Source organism: Hydra vulgaris, chromosome 01 (assembly GCF_038396675.1).
Source record: "Hydra vulgaris chromosome 01, alternate assembly HydraT2T_AEP".
In the NCBI taxonomy this organism is placed as follows: Eukaryota; Metazoa; Cnidaria; class Hydrozoa; order Anthoathecata; family Hydridae; genus Hydra; species Hydra vulgaris.
In genome coordinates this window covers 64,480,428-64,503,012 of record NC_088920.1, presented here as the reverse complement: position 1 = coordinate 64,503,012, position 22,585 = coordinate 64,480,428, and the positions used below count along the sequence as shown (strand labels likewise).

Below are 22,585 nucleotides of genomic sequence, written 5' to 3'. Positions count from 1 at the left end.
TATAAAAAACCTAATGATGAATTATCGTATATTAATATAAATTCGAATCATCCCCCTCAAATCTTAAAACAAATTCCCATTTCAATAAACAATAGACTTAATCAAAACTCCTCTAATGAAAATAATTTTAACTCTTCCAAACGCGTGTATGAAGATGCTCTTAAAAAAAGCAGATTTAAAAATTTCGAGCTAAAATTTGAAACAAAAATTGCAAAAAAGCGAAATAGAAATAGAAATATAATTTGGTTCAACCCTCCGTACAGCAAAAATGTTTCAACAAACATTGGAAAAGCATTTTTAAAATTAGTTGATAAACATTTCCCTCTAATAATTTGCACAAAATTTTTAACAGAAACACTATTAAAGTAAGCTATGAATTGCCTATGAATGGCAATCGCTTATCAAAAAATATTATTTACAAATGCATTGTTTCCTCGCAAAACAACCCTGATAAACATTATATTGGCTTAACCGAGGGCAAATGGAAAAAACGTTATGCCAATCACAAACAATCTTTTAAACATAAAAAATACTCAAAAGAAACTATGGTGTCTAAATATATTTGGCAACTAAAAGAAAAAAATATTAATTTTAAATTAAACTGATCTATCCTAAAAACTGCGCGTGCCTATAATAACTTTTCAAAAAATGTACACTATGTTTACAAGAAAAACTTTAAATTATTACTCATTTAGATCAAGAAAATTTACTGAATAAAAAATCAGAATTAATTTCTAAATGCAGGCATGAAAATAAGTTCCTTTTAAAAAATTATAAAAACAAATGACCAGTCCAAATTTATCCAAATTCTAAAGAATTCTTTTCACGATTTCTTAATTATCTAATGTAGTTGATGCAACTTCCTGGTTGCATAATACTCCAGTTTATTACATAATTAATTATAACAATTCATAACTTCCTGTGAAATAACTTTTCTATAAATTAAAAAACTTTTTTATGTTTAGACATTCTTCCTGATGAACCTACTCATGATGAAACACAGTGTTGAAGTAATCAAAAATTAGATAAATGTTTTTACTAAGTTATTTTTGCTCTGTTGTTTTAGAACATTGAGCACTCTGTTTGTAGAATACACTAACACAATATATATATTTATATATATATATATATATATATATATATATATATATATATATATATATATATATATATATATATATATATATATATATATATATATATATATATATATATATATATATATTTATATATATATATATATATATCATGATCTATTTAATAGAACCAAAATAAACGGCAGTGCCGATTGTTTTATAGCTTTAAAAGATCATAAAGCCAACTTCCTAAACAACTCTACTGTGCGTCTTTTAAATCCTGCAAAGAATGAGGTAGGAAGACTGACAAAATTTGTTTTATCCAATATTAACTCGGAATTAAAAATCAGGCACTGTTTAAAACAATAGCAAAATACGCAGAATGTAATAAATTGGTTCCGAAAAATCGATGATAAACACCTTTGTAAATTATTAGCATTTGACATAAATGATTTTTATTCGTCAATCGATGAAAACATACTCAATAATTCAATTACCTTCGCCGAGCAACATATAATAATAGACGAGAAAAGCAAATTCACTATACGTCATGCAAGAAAATCTTTCATTATTAAAAAGAAAGCAGGATTGTTTGATGTTACGTGGGAGCCTATAATGGCGCGGAAGTTTGCGAACAAGTTGGTATTTATCTTTTAAATCAACTTTCGCAGTTTCACATTAAAAATGATTTCGGTTTATATCGAGGTGATGGGTTAGCTGTTTTTACAAACAAAATTCACGACCAAATGGAAAAAATAGAAAAGCATGTCGTTCAAGTTTTCAAACGTAACAATCTCAATATCTCTATTGATTGCAATGTTAAAATTGTTAACTATCTTGATTTAAGCTTATTCAAAATTCATTTCAATCATACTGCAAGCCTAATAATAAGCTAAGTTACGTACTTGCTGATTCTAACCATCCAACTAATATAATAAATAATCTTTCAAAAAATATCGAGCTAAGACTGTCCGCCAACTCATCAAGTAAAGTTATTTTTAATAATTGTTGCGCTTCAGTTTTGAATTAGGGGACAAATCTGCTGAAAGGACTCTGGCAACAGGTTGGCACTCAACATTATCATTAACCTGTGAGGCTAACCATTCTTTCGTTGTTTGAAATTTTTTGAAGAGCTTCAAGTGAAGTCCCTTTAAAGCAGGATTTAAGTAGTTTGCTGCAGCACTCAATAAGTTTCCGGTGTGACAAAGAGGAAATCTTTTCTCAATGCAGCTTTTCAAGTTTTTTGCATACAAGACACCGTAGCTATTTTTCCATTCGTCTCAATAAATTGATCAATTTTGTCATGGATTAAATAAAGAGAATCTGCAACAGTGTTAATTGTTGGAATAGACTCAGCCGACCACGTTTCTGTAGCTTCTTTAAGTGGTGCCAAAATTTCTACTGCTCCCTCGATTGATTTCCACTGTGATGCACTGATGGTCTTTGAAGAAAAAATATCTTCATTTGCACATAAGCTGATAATTGCACTCTTTAGATGTAGGACAGAAGCCATGCAATCCAGTTCACTATTCCATCTTGTGTCAACAGATTGGCGTAACTGTCTAAAATTGATTCCTTGAGCGTCTGATTCTGATTCAAGCAACTCAGCTGCAACTGTTGACTGGTGAGTTAAAGAAGCCAAACCTTTGCATGTTTGCAACGCATCATCCATTCCAGCAGTCATTCCAAATGAGTCTCGAACTGCACATTGCAAAATATGATTGTTGCACAAGTATTGGTCAAGGCGCTTTGACAATTTGACTGCAAGTTTCATGTTTCTTGCCTGGTCGTTCACGCAGTGCATTGGCAAAACAGCAGGCAAATTTAGTTCTTCTAAGAAAGAATCCAGCTTTCCTTCAATTAAGATACCTGTGTGTCTGCCTGGGAACTGTTGGACATGGGGTGTCCAGTGATGTAGTCTCCAATTTTCGTCAATAGCATGAAAAGTCCAAGAGATGTAGCTGTCCTGAGCTCTAGAAGTTCAAAGGTCAGAAGTAAATGCAGCACTTTTTAGATTTGGCGTAATCTCCGTTATCATGCTCTTTATTCCAGCTTGAACTTCTCTTGACCGAATTGAAAGCTTTCTTGAATATGTTGTTCTGTGATGAAGGCTCAGTTTATGGTTTGCAATGTCAAACAATTTCTTAAAACCACTTCCTTCGAAAAAGAAAGTGGTTTTAAGAAATTAAAACCACTTCCTTTTTCGAAGATATATAATATACTTTTGCACTATAGAATACTTTTGCACTGATCTGGCTGAAAAGGATGCCAGATCAGTGCAAAAGTATTCCAGCATTGCAGAGTCAAACTTTTTTGAATGGAATTGTCTTTGTCATATTTGGACTTTGTTTCGAGCATTTCGACCATGGTTCGTTGTTTCTTCTTAGGAGGAGGAAGAAGAGAGTCGTCAGTTTTTTCAGAAAACTCAACGTAATCTTGACTTTGTTTTTTTTCGAAGTGACGATGAAGTCCGCTTGTGTTTCCATCTTTTGTTTTCAAAGACTTTTTGCGCGCCTTGCATTCAGCACTGTCACTTGTTTTTCGAAAATATCTACAGATTTCGTTTTTTCTTGGTGACATTTTTGATAGTTGAAATGAGGCAAGAATATTTCTTTTCAATATGAACAATATGTGTCAAGTTGAATTCCACTGGTAAACTAATGAAATTAAGTCGAAAGTGCACCATTTTATACAAAATGTTTTTGTATTTAAAATCTAATTAAAAATATTTAAAATCTAATTAAAATTTATTAATTAGATTTTTTTTTTAAATCTAATTAAAATTTAATTTGTTTTTGACAAAAACAAATTAAATTTTTAATTAGATTTATTAAAATCACGGAGTCAAAATATTAATTAATTAAAAAAACAAGTTATTAAGCATTTTGTAAATTATAATAACTTTTAATTTGGAAAATAATATAATATTTAAGTCTCGTTCTACTTCTCGTGAGAATTTTTTATTTCTCGTTTCTCACGAGAAGTCCCATTTCTCACGAGAAACGAGAACGAGACGAGATCTCGCTCATGGTTAGTAAAAATTTTACAATTTAAATTGGTCAAAGCTTTTTAACTCTAATTGAATAGCATTTTCCTAAAAACAACAAACTACACAAAATATTTAACAGAAACACAATTAAGATAAGCTAATCCTGCATGCCAAACATTAAATCTATTATCAACTCACACAAACAAATATATTTTATATGGTGATGTAAAAATATCAGAAAAATCTGCAATTGCATTAAAAAATCTCTTTGTCCACTAAACAACCATTGTTTGTCTAACAACATCGTTTACCAAGCAACCGTACGCTCAAATAAACCTAATTCAAACATAATTTAAAGCGCATATGACAAATTTTAAATTAAATTACAGGAAATCATAAAATAAAAACATGCAACTTGCCTAAAGTTATCAAAGTTAACAATAACTTTTTATATAATCTGAAAGAGATAGCAAATGAGATAAATAACTTCTTTGTAACTGTTGGGTCGAATTTAGCTAAAAATATTCCAAACATAACTAATACAATATTTGAATCTATTTTTCCATGTAACTCAGCACTAAATATTGATATTTCATTAAAAGAACTCAACATTGCTTATAAAATATTAAAAGTTAATAAAGCCATACAAATTTTGGAAAATCCCTTATTTCATATCGTGGCGCTTTTTTGTGTAACAAAATAGTTTTCGAAAAAATTTGATTTTTCTCAGGGTTTGAGTTACGCAACTTTTAAAAGTAAACTAAAAAAATTATCGTCTCACTAGATAACATATTTGTATATTTTTTAAGCTCGGTTTTTTTGTTTTTTTGTTTTGTTCTTTGTTTTTTGTTTTTTGAACGATTTTTAAATACTGTAAACGGTTCTTGACGATTTTAAAATATTGTAAACTTTACTCGACAACAGGACCACTAGGCCCTCTACGAGTATCCGTGTTCTTATTTTGATCTATGTATTACGATTATTTTTACTTGAATATATAAGAGCAAAAAAAAAATAAAAATAAAAATAAAAAAAAACCTCAATGCAAACACTTTTGTGTATTATAATGATTTAAAAAAAATAAATTATACATTGGGATAAGCGAAACCTCTTTTAAGCTACATTATGCAAACCATATAAAACCCTTTAAAATAAAAAAGTACAAAAACGACACTGAGCTGTCTAAGGAAGTATGGGAATTAAAAGAAAACAAATTTACATCTTCAATCAAATGAAATATTATTAAATGCTGCAAAACACACAATCCTGCGTCAAAAATTTGTAAGCTTTGTTTAAACCAGAAATTCGAAAGATTATTTTACGAAGGAGACAATCTGCTAAACAAAAGAGGCGAATTAGTTTCTAAATGTAGACACAAAAATAAATTTCTCCTTTCATTATTTGATAGCGGAGATTAGTTTTCCATTACGTCTTCCGTTACTATAACGTCAGAACTCATTCTACCGTAGTTTGTAATTTTTAAATGTTCGGCGGGCTACTTCTACTTGTATATAAAAAACGACAATCGGATATTTATTACTCTATTTAAAAATTTAACAAATGAAGTAAAATGTATACATTTTTTCCTGAACAGTTTTTTGTACAGTTACATATTAACACTGACATTACAAGCAAGAAAAATTATTGAAGTCAGAAAAGTTAACCATATAAAGATCTGGCATCAAAATACACTGAGTGTGGCACTTTTTTGTATATTATTGATTTAAAAAAAATTAATTTATAAAATACCAAACTAATTGGTAAAAAATTAACAAATTAACAGAAAAAGAATAATGAAGAAAAGGTTATTATAATTATTAGAAAGAAAAGAAAAATTATAATAAATTTATTAGAAAAAGAACAAAAAAAAAAAAAAAAAATCAGTTTCCATGTATTTTTGTTTAACCTAAAAATAGCTTTAGTTTAGTTGTAGCATTGAATTACATAATAGTAAAAAGTTATAATTGTTGGAGTAAAATTATCTAAGAGATATCCATAAAAATTATCTAAGTGGTATCAATGAAAATTATGTAAGAGGTATCCATAAAATTATCTAAGAGGTAACTATAAAAATTCAAAAAAAAAAAAATGTAATGAATTATTAGTGTTGATTACACTAATAACTCATTACATTTAAACTTATATTTTTCCAGAGCTAATAGATCTTTATTTTTGTTCTTTAAAAGTATTTAATGTATAACTATTTTATGTGATAGCGTATTAAGTATAAGTTTATCAAAGTTTGTTGTTTTATTTGATATTATTTACTGTCTATTTATATTAGAGTTAATTTTTTATGACTAATTTTAAAATACAATAACCAGTATCTTGTTAAATTTAACAGCTATATCTAACAAACATGTGTTTTTATATGAAAAAACTCTTGAAATAGTTCATTTAACGTAAATTTGAATTTGTGCAACTTTTCTTTTTCTACATCATTACCCATCAATATGTTAAGAGTATTCTGTTTGGTAATTAATTTACTATATCAAAACAAATCTGTAGCAATTAGTTCATAAAAATTTTCGAATGGTTTATAAAGCTACAATGTTTTGTAATCAAATTATTAGAAGATGATCCTGCGTTTAAAGCTAAAACAATTGTCATTCCAGTAACTGTGGCAACCCCAATCAGAGATATTGAAAATGCTGTAGATTCACCAGGCTAGCTATATCTTCCTATGAGCATTATTATTAGGTAAAATATAAAATAGTATTGAGAAATCTATAGCGGGAGAATCACTTCATTGCCGAATTTCATCATCGCACAGTACGTGCGAGGTGAGCAAAACCCTTCAAAGCCCACATTTATATTAGAGTAATTTCTTTTGTTAAATTTAATCTAGAGAACCTTTAAAACTCTAAAAATAATATAATTTTTCCCTACCATGATTTTTTAAATTTTTTTACGGCTTTTTTTTAAAGTGTTTTTCAATAAAACCCCTTAAAATTGCGCAACATTTTTTTAACACCTACCTTCACACAAGCAAAAAAACACTCAGCCGCACTAGACCGCACATGTGATCTACTTTAAATTACACTCTCATATGTAAAAAATTTACAGTCAAATATTCTGAGTTCAGCTGAGCGCAGTAGGTGCAAGGCCTTTAGTATATTTTGCTTTTAAAAACTTAAGAAGACGCATAAAGAACAGTTTTAATCATTTAAATCTTGTTAAAGTTTTTTTTAGATTGCACTTTTAATGTTGTTGTGAAAAGTTATGGAACATTTTATGAAGGATAATGGGAATAAATAAATATTTGGAAGCTGGGAACAAATAAGCCCCAAAATTTTATCCCTCTCACCCCAAATGTAAGGGCAACAAGATGATGAAATAACTTTTAACCCCTCAAATTGAGGAGGGGTTCAAACTTTATATGGTCATAACTTTTGAACGCTGACAAATAATGCTATAAAACTTTTGAACTAAAATTTATTAATAAATATAGTTAATAATAGTACAAAAAATATTTTATCAACTTGCTGCCTTCACGTTAAGGGTAGGATTGAGGGATAAAATTTTGGGGCTTATTTGCTCCCAGCCTCCAATCATCGCAATTTTTTGCAAAGCCTCATTATTCAATATAAGTATAAACATGAAAATGTTTGGAGTTTGCTCCATGTCTGGATGTTAGCTCAAACACAAAAAGTGCGGGATCCGTCACCGAAGTGATTATTTATATTTATGCATGCAAAAAGTTTTTATTTATGTAAAAAGAAGAGTTTAGTTTAGTAAAGAGAAATTAGTTTGTTTACGAGAAAATAAAAATTTTTAATTTCTATTTTTTTATAAAGGTTTTTAACTTAAAAGCCAGAAAACTATATCATCTGGTATTTTTAGTTTAGTTTTAATGCCATAGATAATTTTTCTGAAATGCCGTTTTTATCTAGAAAATTGTACTTTAAAATGTGTCAATGTCCGTCGCGCCACAGGGCTACTAGGGACTTAGGGCTTGTCGTTGTCGTTGAAAATATATGTTATTTGTTGAAAATAAATATTAACATATATTAGTAGTACTATGTAGTTGTAAGGAAACTCGCAGAAGACTAAGTCTTACGTTAAATGAACTAAGAAAAGTCTTTTCATCGAGAACCTTTAAAATACAAAATAAACGTATTAAACGTATACGAACTAAATATCTACCATAACTTGGTATTTATGCTTAAACTTCAAAATGAAATAATTCCAAAGTATTTAAATAAAAATTTTTTTCTAATTAATCCCAGGCCCGTACCAAGGGCGGGGCCAGCCAGGCCGCGGCCTGAGGCGCCAAAATTGGGAGGGCGCACAATTCCCCAAATTAATTTATTTATTTTCACATTATGAAACTAATTTGCGTGGCGTCACTTTTATGTTGATAAGAAAAGTAATTAAAATTGCGCCTCCTGAACGAACTTTAAAATAAAAGCTCATTTACCAAACAGAAGAGCGCCCTTAAACACTAAGAAGTTGTATTTTCTGAACATTATTTTTTACAATGAATCGTGCAAAAAAATTATCTGGTGCTGAATTTAAGAACGACAATTAAAAACCAATAATTATTTATAATATAAACAAATGATTCATTAAGGATCATATAAATTAATTTAACGCACACATTAAAAATTATTCTAAAAAGAAAAAAATAAAGACAAAAAGAACTTCGAATTTAAAAATAAGAACGCTTAATTTAAGCGGCTTAAATGAAGAAACAAATTAAATGAAAGCAAAAGAAAGTAAAGTAAGCAAATAATAATAAAAATAAAGAGGGAGAAGAAAAGAAAAAAAAATAAATAAATAATAGAAGAGCGCAATTAAAAAATAAAAAGTTGTATTTTCTGAACATTATTTTTTACAATGAATCGTGCAAAAAAATTATCTGGTGCTGAATTTAAGAAGAAAAGAAGAGACCGTCTTGAAAGTGACGCAAAACTAAGAAATTGATTCAAGAAGTGGTTGGTAACAAACTCTTCTGTGGAAAAACAAATTGTTTCAGAGGATATTTGCAATGAGGTTGATAATGATTCAACAGCTGAAGTTGCTGCTACATCTTTAATTACTGACTTAAATTCATATCATCCATTGAAATTAATTGAAAAGGAGATTTTCATTGGCCAAAGTCAAGACGAATTTGGAATGGGCAACAGTGAATTTCCTCCTGAAATCTCAGAAATTTCAGCAACCTCAGGAGAAAACTTTCAACACAGTGATCCAGCTACATGGCCTAAAATGACAAATAAAACAAGGTGCTTTTTGATTCAGCATGGGCCGGAGCAAGAAAGAAGAGAATTTTTCCCAAACACACTTTGTGACTTTGACAACAGAATGTGACACTTCAGCTCAAAATGGTATGAAAAAATTCATCCCAATGGTGAAAAATTTGTTTGCTACTGGCTGCTGTACAGCAACAAAAAAGATTCTTTGTTTTGTTTTTGCTGTCTGCTATTTTCAACGACAAAAACCAACAATTTTTCAGAAATTTCAAAAGGATTTTGTGACTGGAAAAAACTAAACCCAAGAATTCCAGTACACGAAAACAGCAATGAACACCAAAGATGTTATTCTGATTGGAAAAATCTGGAAAAAAATCTCAAGGAAGGAAAGACCTTGGATTTTGATCTGCAGAGAGTTATCAACGGAGAGATGAAAAAGTGGAGAGATATCTTGAAAGTGATTGTTGATGCAATTTTGTTCTGTGCCAAGAACAATCTTGCCCTTCGGGGTCAACAGAAGTAATTGGAGAGCAAAACGTGGCATCTTTCTGAACTTAATTGAGCTGATAAGCCATTATTATCCTTTAGTGGCTGAACACGTTGCATCCGTTAAGGCAAAGAAAACCACAACATCCTACTTTTCTCCTCGAATTCAAAATGAGCTGATTGAATTACTTGGGCAGAAAGTCAGGAATGAAATTTTGTCAAATGTCAGAGAAGCTAAATACTACTCTGTTTAGTTTGACTGCACTCCAGATGCCTCCCACAAAGAGCAGATGACTCAAATAATCAGGTATGTCCACATCACTGAGGAAACCTGTACAATTGAGGAAAGCTTTGTGAACTTCATTGAATCTCACGAAAAAACTGGAAAGGGCCTTGCAGCTGAAATCACCGATAAACTGGAGAAGGATGGCCTGAGCATTTCTGATTGTCGGGGCCAAGGTTACGACAATGGAGCCAATATGTCTGAAAAATATAATGGCGTCCGAGCTCACATCCATTCTCTAAATGAGTTTGCAAGATTTGTTCCATGTGCAGCTCACACTTTAAACCTTGTTGGTGTCCATGCTGCTGAAGTTTCTCCACTCATGATTACATTCTTTGGAAAAGTTCAAGCCATCTTTAACTTTTTCTCAAGTTCTACCTTAAGATGGGAAAAACTGATGAAAACATTGACCATCTCACTAAAGGGAAATAGTGATACAAGATGGTCTGCCAAAAAAGAAGCAATCATCCCACTACACAGACAAATAAAAGAAGTTCTTCAAGTTTTGGAATCCATAATTCACACTCCCAAGACAAATGCTGTCTCAGTTTGCAGTGCAAAAGAGCTCATCATTCAAATTGATTTCAGTTTTCTGTGTTTGTTGGATTTTTGGTGTCAAATTCTTTCTTTAATTGACCGGGAAAACAAACTGCTTCAGTCTAAAAACATTTCAATTGACATTGCAGCAAAAAAAATGAAAGGACTGAAGGCTTCCATTCAGAATCTGAGAGATGCTGGGGTGGACAACATTATCAAAGCTGCTGCAGAAACAGCTATCCAAATTGGAGTTGAAGGAGACTTTCCTATGAAGAGAAAGCGCAAAGTGAAGCAGATGGCACTTTATGAAGCTGAAGATGACTTTTGCCGTTTGTCACCAGAAACAAATTTCGGATCCCAGTGCAACCTTGTGTTTGACAGCATTCTCACACAAATTGAGTGGCGGTTTGAAGCTATGTCTGCAGTATCCTCAGATTTTGACTTCCTCAGTGGACATTCTCTCCCCAAAAGTTCAGTGGATGAACTTAAGACTAAAGCCAAAAATTTGTCTAAAATTTACAAGGCAGATTTAGATTCTTCAGATTTCCAGTCAGAAATGGCAAGCTTTGAATATCAAGCTGCTGCCATGATGGAAAACTTTGAAAAATCTAGCCCGATGGACATTTTGCAGCTAATTCATAAATACTCATTCACTGATGCTTATCCTAACACGGCAATTGCTATTCGCATCTTCCTCACCGTTGCCACGTGTGTACAGTTGCCACGTGTTTAAGAAGTTTCAGTAAACTTAAGATCATAAAAAACTATTTGAGATCAACTATGGGCCAAGAACGTTTGTCTTGTCTGGCAGTAGTTTCAATTGAACATGAAGTGGCCAACGCACTTGATTTTGATGATGTCATTAGTGACTTTGCCTCCAAAAAAGCCAGAAAAGTGACCTTGAACTGAAGTTTGTGAAACATTGGTGACAAATTGTTCTTTTAACTTGATGCGATAAATTTTGTGATCAATAATTAATTTTTTTCATGTAAATATATATATATATATAATGTGTTTTTTGTATATTTTTTTGGGAGGGGGGCGCAATTTTATTTGCTTGCCCGAAGCGCAAAGTTGGCCTGGTACGGCCCTGATTAATCCTAAATAAGAAACAAGACACTAAATAAGTAATAACTTCCTTCCACTAGCACCACTAAACAAATCTGACTTCTGAATATCGATGACCACGCTTGTGAAACTCGGTTCTTGAAAAAAATATGAAAAAAATAAAATCTATTGATATTTTTAAAAGAACTATAAAAGAACACTTACTAAATTTAAGCAATACATACACTCTTTCATTTTTTTAAATAAAAGAATTTTATTTTTTGATATAACTTTCTTTTTGTTTACATTTGTCTGTTTTAATTCGGTATTAAAATTATAAATATTTGGTACATTAAAATTTCCTATTTCTCGAGTATCATATCTATTTCTACTGCATTTAAATAACTCTTTTGAAAAACGTGATGGGGAAAGTTTAAGTTTATATTTAAGCATGAACAACAAATTTTGATAAACGATAATTTTATAGACGTTTAGTGCATTAAGAAATTTTCGGTTTCTAATGCACTAAACGTCTATAAAATAAAAAAGGTTCAGCATGAATGAACTTATCTTCATTAAATACTATTCTTGCAGAATGTTTTTGATGCCGATAGAGTGCCACAAGGTTGGATCTATGGGTATTTTCCCATACTATATTACCATACGTATAGTAGGTTTGAATAAAATGTTAATGTAATGTATGTAAAAAGTTTTTGTGGGGTTTCCATGATTTCCATGAAAAATTCTTATCGATAACCCAAAAAATTTTGATTCTTTTGATAATTTTATTTTCTATTTTTAGAAAAGATAATATATTTGGTAATTATAAATATTTAGACTTTTTTCTTTGATTGGAATGGAATAGTATGTAGTTTGTTTTTTCTGTATTGAATTATAATTTGTTTTAAACCAAGCATTAAAATTTTCAACTTGCAGTTTCAAAGAGTTCTATGATAGAAGTAGATGAATAAAATAAATTAGCATCATCTGCATTATAGGATTAAGTTTGTTTGAGAATTTTGGAAGGTCATTGATGTATAGTAAGAAGAGTTAGGGAGCTAGAATGAAGCCTTGGGGAACTCCGCATTTAATATTAAACAATTTTGAATGAATATTTTTATCCGTAATAACAGATTCCCATCTGTTTATAAAAAAGCTCTCAAACCATTTTAAAGCAACATTTTTAATGCCATATTTTTCCATTTTTAAAAATAATATAGCATGATCAACAGTATCGAATACTTTTGATTGGTCAATAAAGATTCCTCGAACAAATTTGTTATTATCAAAAGAATCATTTATTTTTTTTACAAGATCTAATATCGCATATTTGGTTGAATGTTGCTTTTGAAAACCGAACAGTTTTTTTTTCAAGATATTGTTATTAGTTAGATATTTAAATAGTTTATTGTAAACTATTCGTTCTAGAAGTTTAGAAAAGACTGGAAGGATTAAGATGGATCTGTAGTTATTAAATGAAAACGACTCTCCGGTTTTAAATATTGGTACGACTAACAGTTCCTGTTGTAATTGAAGATTTAAAAATTTTGAATATGGATTAACGTATCACTGGGAAGACACTTATTGGTATCTTGAAACAAATCTCATTGATCCTTTATCAATTTTTAGAGAGTTTCTTGCAGCATTGAGTTCATCATAACTTAGACCATAAGTTCGCTATGTAGACCTGTAAGATAGGTTTCAAAATAAGTATTTGGGCATTGAAATTTAGACCCCATGTTAGGGTCGATGTTTGCAAAGCAACTGTTGAAATGTTCGGCAAAAGAACATAAATCATCGAAATGTTTAGAATCTTCTTAAATTCAAAATCTCTTTTAAATATTTATATATATATATATATATTTTGTATTGTATTGAATATGTATATATTACGATACGTATATGTAACGATTTGTAAATTTTTTTTTTTTAATTTTTTCTAGTTTGCAAACTTTATAAATTTTTTTATAAACTCTTTAATTTTTTTTTCCAAACATTTTGGTTTCATTCTTTTGTATAATATCAGAACTTATAAAATTAAATTTTTCTCTATTTCACGAAGTGGTTTGATGATAAGGCATTTTGTCTTCTGCTTGCTCCAGTCAGATTGTAATTATATATATTTATTAGATCTTTAAGATAACATTGTAAAATATGTGCATATTGACGAAAATAATAATAAAATATTTTATGTGGAGTACCCGAAGGATCTATCCTTGGTCCACTCCTGTCATATATATATATATATATATATATATATATATATATATATATATATATATATATATATATATATATATATATATATATATATATATTTTAAATTATTAAAAAGAATTCAAATATGATGTAAGAATATTTGTCAAAAAGGATTTAAATGTATGGCAAAGTCATTTTTTTTAAGTTCATTGAAGTTTTTAATCAAAAAATAAATTTTTAAAATTTAAAATTGTGCTTGAGTAACTCTGAAGTTGTTTCATTTTATTTTTTCATTTTTTTTATATTTATATTTGATTTACTGATAAACGCAGCTCTATAAAGATATTAATTTAAATTAATGGTTAAATTAATATCTATATTCTATTGAAAATATATATAAGGGTTCTATAAAAAGATTGCGATGATTTATTTTTATTTTCATTTTCTTTAATCCCTTGTTTGTTTAATTCTTAATTTCATAAAGGTCATTGTAAAAAGAAACTGTTGATTATTTATTGTTAAACAGCAAAATAAATGAAATAATAATAAAAAAAAACTTATGACCTTAAAAAATTGTACAATCCCCTATAATTGAACTCTAGCAGATTATTAGATAAAAATTAAAACCTGTCGATGATTTTTAATTTAGTACAAAATATTAAAAGAAAAAAAAATTAATAACTCATTACCCTTACATTTAGTATAGGGGCAACCTTTTGGGGTATTCGTGTTTCCGGGATCCAATAATTGGCAATCGCTATAACTTTTTAAATATTTTGTTTACTGTTTTAATATATATTTAATAAGTTTTAAAAAGAACATTTAAACATTTTACACAATTCAGATGTTTTTTCTATGTATATACCAGGTTCTAAATTTCAAGTCAACGTTGTCATCAATCACCGTTATAAACTTCAAAAAAATGTTAAGCTTTTTGGATGGCACAAATGTTTTTTATTGTTTAATATTTTTATAGTTGAGATTAAACTTATTGGAGGAGCTCAATATGTTCTTAATTGGACGTACATCGTGGAGCTTCAAAAGTATGTATCACAGCTTCACTTCCAACAAGGCTACAAGCAAACACTATTAGAGTGAGAAGATACTGAAGGAGAAAAAATGTACATAAAGCTAAAAAAAAGTCTATAAGGCTAAATAAGTAAATCATATGAATCAAGAAAACAAGAAAAAGAGAGCGTATTTAAAAGAACTGATGTCCGAGGAAAAAACTAGACAAATAAGTGTTTGTCGAGCACATAGGAATAGTCACAGTAAAAGAGTGAGACTTAATTGAATGACAAGTAACACGAAAATAAATTTTAGTAGATGACACAAGGGACGCTAGTTCTTTAGAGCTACGACCATTATAGTATTTATAGAAAAAAAAAGAGAAGCAAACTGTAGAAGAGTCTAAGCAGGAAATAATTTTAAATACAGAAGCTGGAGTGATACGAATGTCAAGTAATGGATCAACCTGTTTTTTAGCTATATCAGGTGGGATGTGATTATTGGAATCAACATATGATATTAATGAAAATTTTTTAGCAAACAATTCATCTTTGTCTTTGTCAACGTTTATCTAATGTATAAAGATCAACATTGATTCAATGTATATGGATCAACGTTAACCAAATCTGTAAAACCCCATACTTTTATAATTTTTATGAACTATTTTTCATTCAACTATTTCAGTTGATTATGGAAATGTATTTTAATAAATGTTTTTCCCTTTTTTATATAACAAAATATCAAGCCACAAGCAAAACAAACATGAATAATGCGTCTTTAATCATTAGTTAAAAAGTACAAGCATTAGTTATAAAAGTTATAAGTAAATGTTGATTCATGAAAATGAATAAAGTGTATATGTATAAGTACGTATATAACAAAAAATTAAAAAATTATAAAAACCCAAAAAAGTAAACAAAACTATATAAGCAGATTTAAACACATACAAAATAATAAAGTACAAAACCAAACAAAAATATAAAATTTGAAATAAACAAATAAAAAATATAAAATTAATGACCCCTCCTAAACTAAAAAAAAAAATAAGTACATATATATACAATTATATACAAATATAAACAATATATATACATATCTGCATACATATATAATATAATAATAAATAATATATACATACATAAATATATAATACATATACATACATAATAATATATACCTAGTAGTACCAATTGAAGTACGAAATTTTAATTCAGTAAAAAAATTTAAGAGAACATGTTTTTTTTTAATATATACATATTATATGCATGTTATGTTTTAGTTAAAATGCTAAAGTACACATTAATAAAGAGAGTCCTCGAAATAACCCCCTTTTGCCCGTATGCACGCCTCCAGTCTTGGACGCCATTCCTCGATTGATTTACGCACGGTATCCATGGATAAAGCATCCCATTCTCTGAGAAGTGATCGCTTGAGGGCATCAACGGAAGTGTGAGGTTTGCAGCACACCTTCGCCTCCAGTTTAGACCAGATTGCATAATCCAATGGATTAAGATCTGGTGATGCTGACGGCCAGGCATCCGTAGAGATAAAATCGGGCACATTGGCTGTCAACCACCTCTGTGTTGTCTTCGCTTTGTGCGAAGGGGCACTGTCTTGTTGGAATGACCATTGTTCCCCATTGAACAACGAGTCATCTAGAATCTATTCAAACAATACAAATAAATGCGGGAACTATATAAAAAGCACATGCCTGTTAACATGACAAGTTTAAACAAACTTCGCACTTCAATTGGTACTACAGGGTACATGTATCTATAATGTATACATACATATATAATATATACATACATATATAAAAATATATACGTATATACATAGAAATATTACAATATATACAATTATATACAAATTATATTTGTGCATAAATATATGTTAATTGATGTGTATATTTTTTTTTTTTTTTTTTTTTTTTAAGCGCCCCAAGAAGTCCTAACGGTCTTGTCACAGAGCACCGCGGAAGTGCCTATAACCAGGAAGTTTACGCCTCCTTCCATACCGTGTCGCGAAAATACGTCCAAAGTCCGTTTCGACCCTGGATCTCCTGCTTATTAAGCAAACGCTCTAACCACTGCGCCACGGCCGCACAAATATATACATAAACTAAAATATAAAACAAATAAATTGAATTCCGATAAAAGTCAAGTAACCATGAGCGAGATCTCGTCTCGTTCTCGTTCTCGTGAGAAATGGGACTTCTCGTGAGAAACGAGAAATAGAAAATTCTCGCGAGAAGTAGAACGAGACTTAAATATTATATTATTTTCCAATTTAAAAATTATTATAATTTACAAAATGCTTAATAATTTGTTTTTTTAGTTAATTAATATTTTGACTCCGTGATTTTAATAAATCTAATTAAAAATGTAACATGTTTTTGACAAAAACAAATTAAATTTTTAATTAGATTTTTTAATTAGATAAAAAAAAAAATCTAATTAATAAATTTTAATTAGATTTTAAATATTTTTAATTAGATTTTAAATACAAAAACTTTTTGTATGAAATGGTGCACTTTTGACTTAATTTCATTAGTTTACCAGTGGAATTCAACTTGACACATATTGTTCATATTGAAAAGAAATATTCTTGCCTCATTTCAACTATCAAAAATGTCACCAAGAAAAAACGAAATCTGTAGATATTTTCAAAAAACAAGTGACAGTGCTGAATGCAAGGCGTGCAAAAAGTCTTTAAAAACAAAAGATGGAAACACAAGCGGACTTCATCGTCACCTCGAAAAAAAACACAGCCAAGATTACGTTGAGTATTCTGAAAAAACTGACGACTCTCTTCTTCTTCCTCCTCCTAAGAAGAAACAACGAACCATGGTCGAAATGCTCGAAACAAATTCAAATATGACAAAGACAATTCCATTCAAAAACAGTTTGACTCTGCAATGCTGGAATACTTTTGCACTGATCTGGTATCCTTTTCAGCAGTCGAAGGAAGAGGTTTCAAGAAATTGTTTGACATTGCAAACCCTAAACTGAGCCTTCATCACAGAACAACATATTCAAGAAAGCTTTCAATTCGGTCAAGAGAAGTTCAAGCTGGAATAAAGAGCATAATAACGGAGATTACGCCAAATCTAAAAAGTGCTGCATTTACTTCTGACCTTTGAACTTCTAGAGCTCAGGACAGCTACATCTCTTGGACTTTTCATGCTATTGACAAAAATTGGAGACTACATCACTGGATACCCCATGTCCAACAGTTCCTAGGCAGACACACAGGTATCTTAATTGAAGGAAAGCTGGATTCTTTCTTAGAAGAACTAAATTTGCCTGCTGTTTTGCTAATGCACTGCGTGAACGACCAGGCAAGAAACATGAAACTTGCAGTCAAATTGTCAAAGCGCCTTGACCAATACTTGTGCAACAATCATATTTTGCAATGTGCAGTTCGAGACTCATTTGGAATGACTGCTGGAATGGATGATGCGTTGCAAAAATGCAAAGATTTGGCTTCTTTAACTCACCAGTCAACAGTTGCAGCTGAGTTGCTTGAATCAGAATCAGACGCTCAAGGAATCAATTTTAGACAGTTACGCCAATCTGTTGACACAAGATGGAATAGTGAACTGGATTGCATGGCTTCTGTCCTACATCTAAAGAGTGCAATTATCAGCTTATGTGCAAATGAAGATATTTTTTCTTCAAAGACCATCAATGCATCACAGTGGAAATCAATCGAGGGAGCAGTAGAAATTTTGGCACCATTTAAAGAAGCTACAGAAACTTGGTAGGCTGAGTCTATTCCAACAATTAACACTGTTGCCGATTCTCTTTATTTAATCCATGACAAAATTGATCAATTTATTGAGACGAATGGAAAAATGGCTACGGTGTCTTGTATGCAAAAAACTTGAAAAGCTGCATTGAGAAAAGATTTCCTCTTTGTCACACCGGAAACTTATTGAGTGCTGCAGCAAACTAATTAAATCCTGCTTTAAAGGGACTTCACTTGAAGCTCTTCAAAAAATTTCAAACAACGAAAGAATGGTTAGCCTCACAGGTTAATGATAATGTTGAGTGCCAACCTGTTGCCAGAGTCCTCTCAGCAGATTTGTCCCCTAATTCAAAACTGAAGCGCAAGTTAAACGTCAGACTTGAAACACAAGAGCCAACATCTGAACTGAATCCTTTTTTGAGCGAAATGTGCCAGTATGAATATCTCCCTGATGCCAAAAAAGACTTTCCGATTCTTTATTGGTGGAAATTGCATTCAAATACATTGCCAGAACTCTCTTCATTAGCTAGACAAATTTTAGCTATTCCAGCAAGTTCAACTAAATCAGAGAGAGTGTTTAGGTCAGGTGGAAATGTCGTCCGATCATCCAGACACAACTTACACCCAGAAAAAGTAGAACAAATCATCTTAATCAGAGAAAACTTTGTCTTGTTGGAAAAGTTTGGCAAAAAAATTCTGAATTAATATTTGAAAAAGTTGTTTACATATCTGACAAATGTCATTTGTGTCTATTTGTCAAAACCATGTATACATTTTTTTTTTAATTTGGATTTTAATAAATTTGTTTTTAAAAATTGTTAAATTTCTCGTCTCGTCTTGTTCTCGGTCTCACGAGAAGTAATAACTTCTCGTCTCGGTCTCGTCTCGGTTTAAAAAAACGTAGTCTCGCTCATGGTTAAAGTTAAGTACAATGTCGTGCCAACGTAAAATACAATGTTAAATCAACGAAAAATATTACAAAATGCCCACTTAAAATACAGCGTTGATTTTTTCGTTGTTGGCGACGTCACGTTTGTAACCAAAATGATATAAAAACAACGTTAATAGTCGATGTTGGGCCAACGCACAACATTGTTCTAACGTTTTATCAACGCGTGTGTGCTAGCTGGGTAGAAGATAATAGAATGAGTTGTCTAGTCATAAAAACAGATCAAAATCTATGTAGATGAGTCATAAAGATCCAGCACTCAGCAATTTAAACTGAAAACAATTATAAATACATCTACCCCAGCCTACTATATAAAGAAGGGGTGCGAAGTTGGTCAACAGATGGAATCTGTTTACCTCAAAAATTGGCTTGTTGAACAAGCTAGTTTTTGAAGACTTTTGGCAAAATCTACTGAAGAATATTTTTTCTTGAATAGTTATTTAAATTGACTTGACACTTGAAGTTAAAGAAAATAACTTTTATTCAAGGCAACACAAAAACAAATTTACTCATTAGTTTTTCATGCCTCAGTTATTTTTTTGTTTATTTTTGTAATAAATGAAAAAAAAAAGTTTAAACTTTTTTTAAATTTGTTTAAAAGACCATCAATTCAAAATCGCAGATGATCGTAGACATTCTTCTCAGAGTAGTTAGTAGACACTACAGACTAATTTACAGTAAAATATTAAAAATCTACAATTTTTAAATTTTTCATCAGAGTACTTTTGTAATGAATTTTTTAATTTCAATGCTGTTGTACCAACTTTTTTATGATTTTTTTTATTTTTAACAGTATATTATTTTAAACATTTTATTTTTAACAGTCTTATAACCTATCCAATAATATATACATCTGTCATGTTTATTTTTCATTAATCTGTATATTAAAAATCAGCCGCCGTGCAGCCATGGCGCAGTGGTTAGAGTTCTGGCTCAGAACCTAGAGGTCCGAGGTTCGACGCCAGCTCCAGTCCAACAAGCGACATTGGTACGGAAGGAGGCGTGAACTTCCTGTTAAATACTCTTCCGCGGTGCTCTGTGATAAGAACGTACGGACTTCTGGGAGCACCTAAATAACTACAATAAAAAAAAAAAACAATAATTAATAAAACCCTTTTAAAAATAATTATTCTAAGAATATTTATCAAAAATAAATTAGAATCATAACTTCAAGAAGCCACTCCCAATCTGTCCCATTTAAAATTTCATGCATTGGAAAATTCTTAGTTAGGGAGTTAGTAAAGTCAGGTGAGAATAAAACAGTCGTTAAACAAATGCTGTTGTTCATTTTTCTTTAAGTAATATAACAGATCCCTTGTACTAACAATTTCAACTCAGTTGACTACACTGTTGTAGTTATGCAAAAATCTGCGTTTACATAACTAATAATTGTGCCATGCTTAATGAAGTTTGCTTTTCGCTAGTGTGGTAGCAGCACGTTGTGGTCTATTTTTAAAAGTTTTACAAAAAATGTTTAATGTTTATTTTCCAAATATGAACAATGGACGTTAGAAATGAATTTATAGATATTGAAAATTGGGTTGTATTTGGTTAATTGCATTCAGTAAGAATGCATGAAAGTATAACTAATGTTGTTTCGACTTGAAAATATTTGGACTTGCGACTAAATCAATTTTTTTTCAATTTCTGATTCACTCCCAACAACACTACAAGCAGTCACTATTAAGTTAGGAGTTACTAGAATTAATAAGCTTGGGTATTAAGTTGGGAATTACTAGAAAATAAATAATAGAGTAAAGACCAAATAAACGATTGGCAGAAGACTTGAAAAGTTGAAGTTTAATGAGTTAGGAAAACATAAAGATGAGAGAAAGTTCCAAAAGGATGTGGGGAAAAAAACTAGGCATATAAAAGTTTTTAAAGCATGCTAGCAAAAATACAGTAAAGTGATGAGACTTTGCATATATATATGACATAAATATGATATAAATATGACAACAATATAAAAGATGAATAATAAAATATGACAACAATATTCTATACAGGAACAAATAAGAGATTAGTGAAAAAAGTAAAGAGCAGAATCATTAGTGAGAAAATGGCGATCTTATATTTTAAACAACAGAAAAAAACAGCACTATTTTAAACAATAATGTAAACAAAATTTATGATATAGACATTTTAATTTATTAAATCGAAAAATTTACTTTAGTGACTCTCACAGCCTTAAGTCGGAAATGTTAACACTTGTACTATAATCGTCATTACGTAAAAATATTTCAAATATTTGAAGTGTTTGATTTAAATCTTTGCAAAGTTTAAACATGAAGAAGGTATGCTTTTATTAGCAGGAAAAAAAACCTAAATTGCTATTTCACCAGAATTAATCAAATCAATGATTAAGTTTTATAAAAGTGTTGCGTTTTCTGTATGATACTAGGAAAAAAAGATTTTGTTATTATTAAAAAAAAAATTTTTTTTTTTATTTTTTTTTATTTTTATGAAAATTTTATAAAATTTTTTTGTTAATTTTTGTAGTTAATTTTTTGTAGTTAATTTTTAATGTAACACCTTTGTTTTTTTATATTTCTTAGTTTAAAGCTGATGGATAATATATATATATATATATATATATATATAAATATATATATATATCTATTTTTTTTTTTTTTTTTTTTTTAAATTAAAGATGTGTTTATTTTTTGATATAATATTTAAAGTTTTAATTTTTGGAGTCTTACTTTTGTTTTTTGTATTAAATTTAAGTCCAGTCGTCATGATTGTATGAAGAATTATTTTGGATTTGTGTATTCCTTTTAGTATAATCCCTTGGTTGTCCGACGGCTAAATTATTTACTTTGCTTCTTTTTATTTTTCTTTCGAATTTTCTCTGATCATATTCTGCTTTTTTGTATGCCTTAAATATTAATAGTTCATCTTCCGAGCATTTTGTTTTATCAAAACCGTAGAATAAATTTAAGTTGTAAACATGTCTCCCAGTATAATCTAAGCGAAGATATTCTGAGGGAAGTTCAATTTGTTTTTCTAGTTCTTCTATGTTTACTTCATTTATGATGTTGTCGTTATGAGGTTCGATTTTGTTTG

At 29.9% G+C, this 22,585-nt stretch overlaps 2 protein-coding genes across 2 annotated transcripts; both read left to right on the top strand.

Annotated features, from left to right (window-relative positions):
* The first annotated feature begins 8,904 nt into the window (after positions 1–8,904).
* Positions 8,905–9,783, top strand: LOC136074632 (zinc finger MYM-type protein 5-like). The gene is made up of 3 exons (XM_065786969.1): positions 8,905–8,968; positions 9,044–9,293; positions 9,387–9,783. Exons 1-3 carry the CDS (start codon positions 8,905–8,907, stop codon positions 9,781–9,783), a joined length of 711 nt encoding a protein of 236 aa, XP_065643041.1.
* Positions 9,784–10,036: 253 nt separating this feature from the next.
* On the top strand, positions 10,037–11,299 carry LOC136074631 (zinc finger MYM-type protein 1-like). The gene has a single exon (XM_065786968.1). The coding sequence runs from the start codon at positions 10,037–10,039 to the stop codon at positions 11,297–11,299; it is 1,263 nt and encodes a 420-aa protein (XP_065643040.1).
* Positions 11,300–22,585: the final 11,286 nt, after the last annotated feature.

Coding starts and splice junctions, on each gene's coding strand:
- LOC136074631 (XM_065786968.1), top strand. CDS start 10,037: ATGACTCAAATAATCAGGTATGTCCACATCACTGAGGAAACCTGTACA.
- LOC136074632 (XM_065786969.1), top strand. CDS start 8,905: ATGAATCGTGCAAAAAAATTATCTGGTGCTGAATTTAAGAAGAAAAGA. Junction 8,969..9,043: donor AAGAAGAGACCGTCTTGAAA/GTGACGCAAAAC, acceptor AAATTGTTTCAG/AGGATATTTGCAATGAGGTT. Junction 9,294..9,386: donor AAAATGACAAATAAAACAAG/GTGCTTTTTGAT, acceptor GTGACACTTCAG/CTCAAAATGGTATGAAAAAA.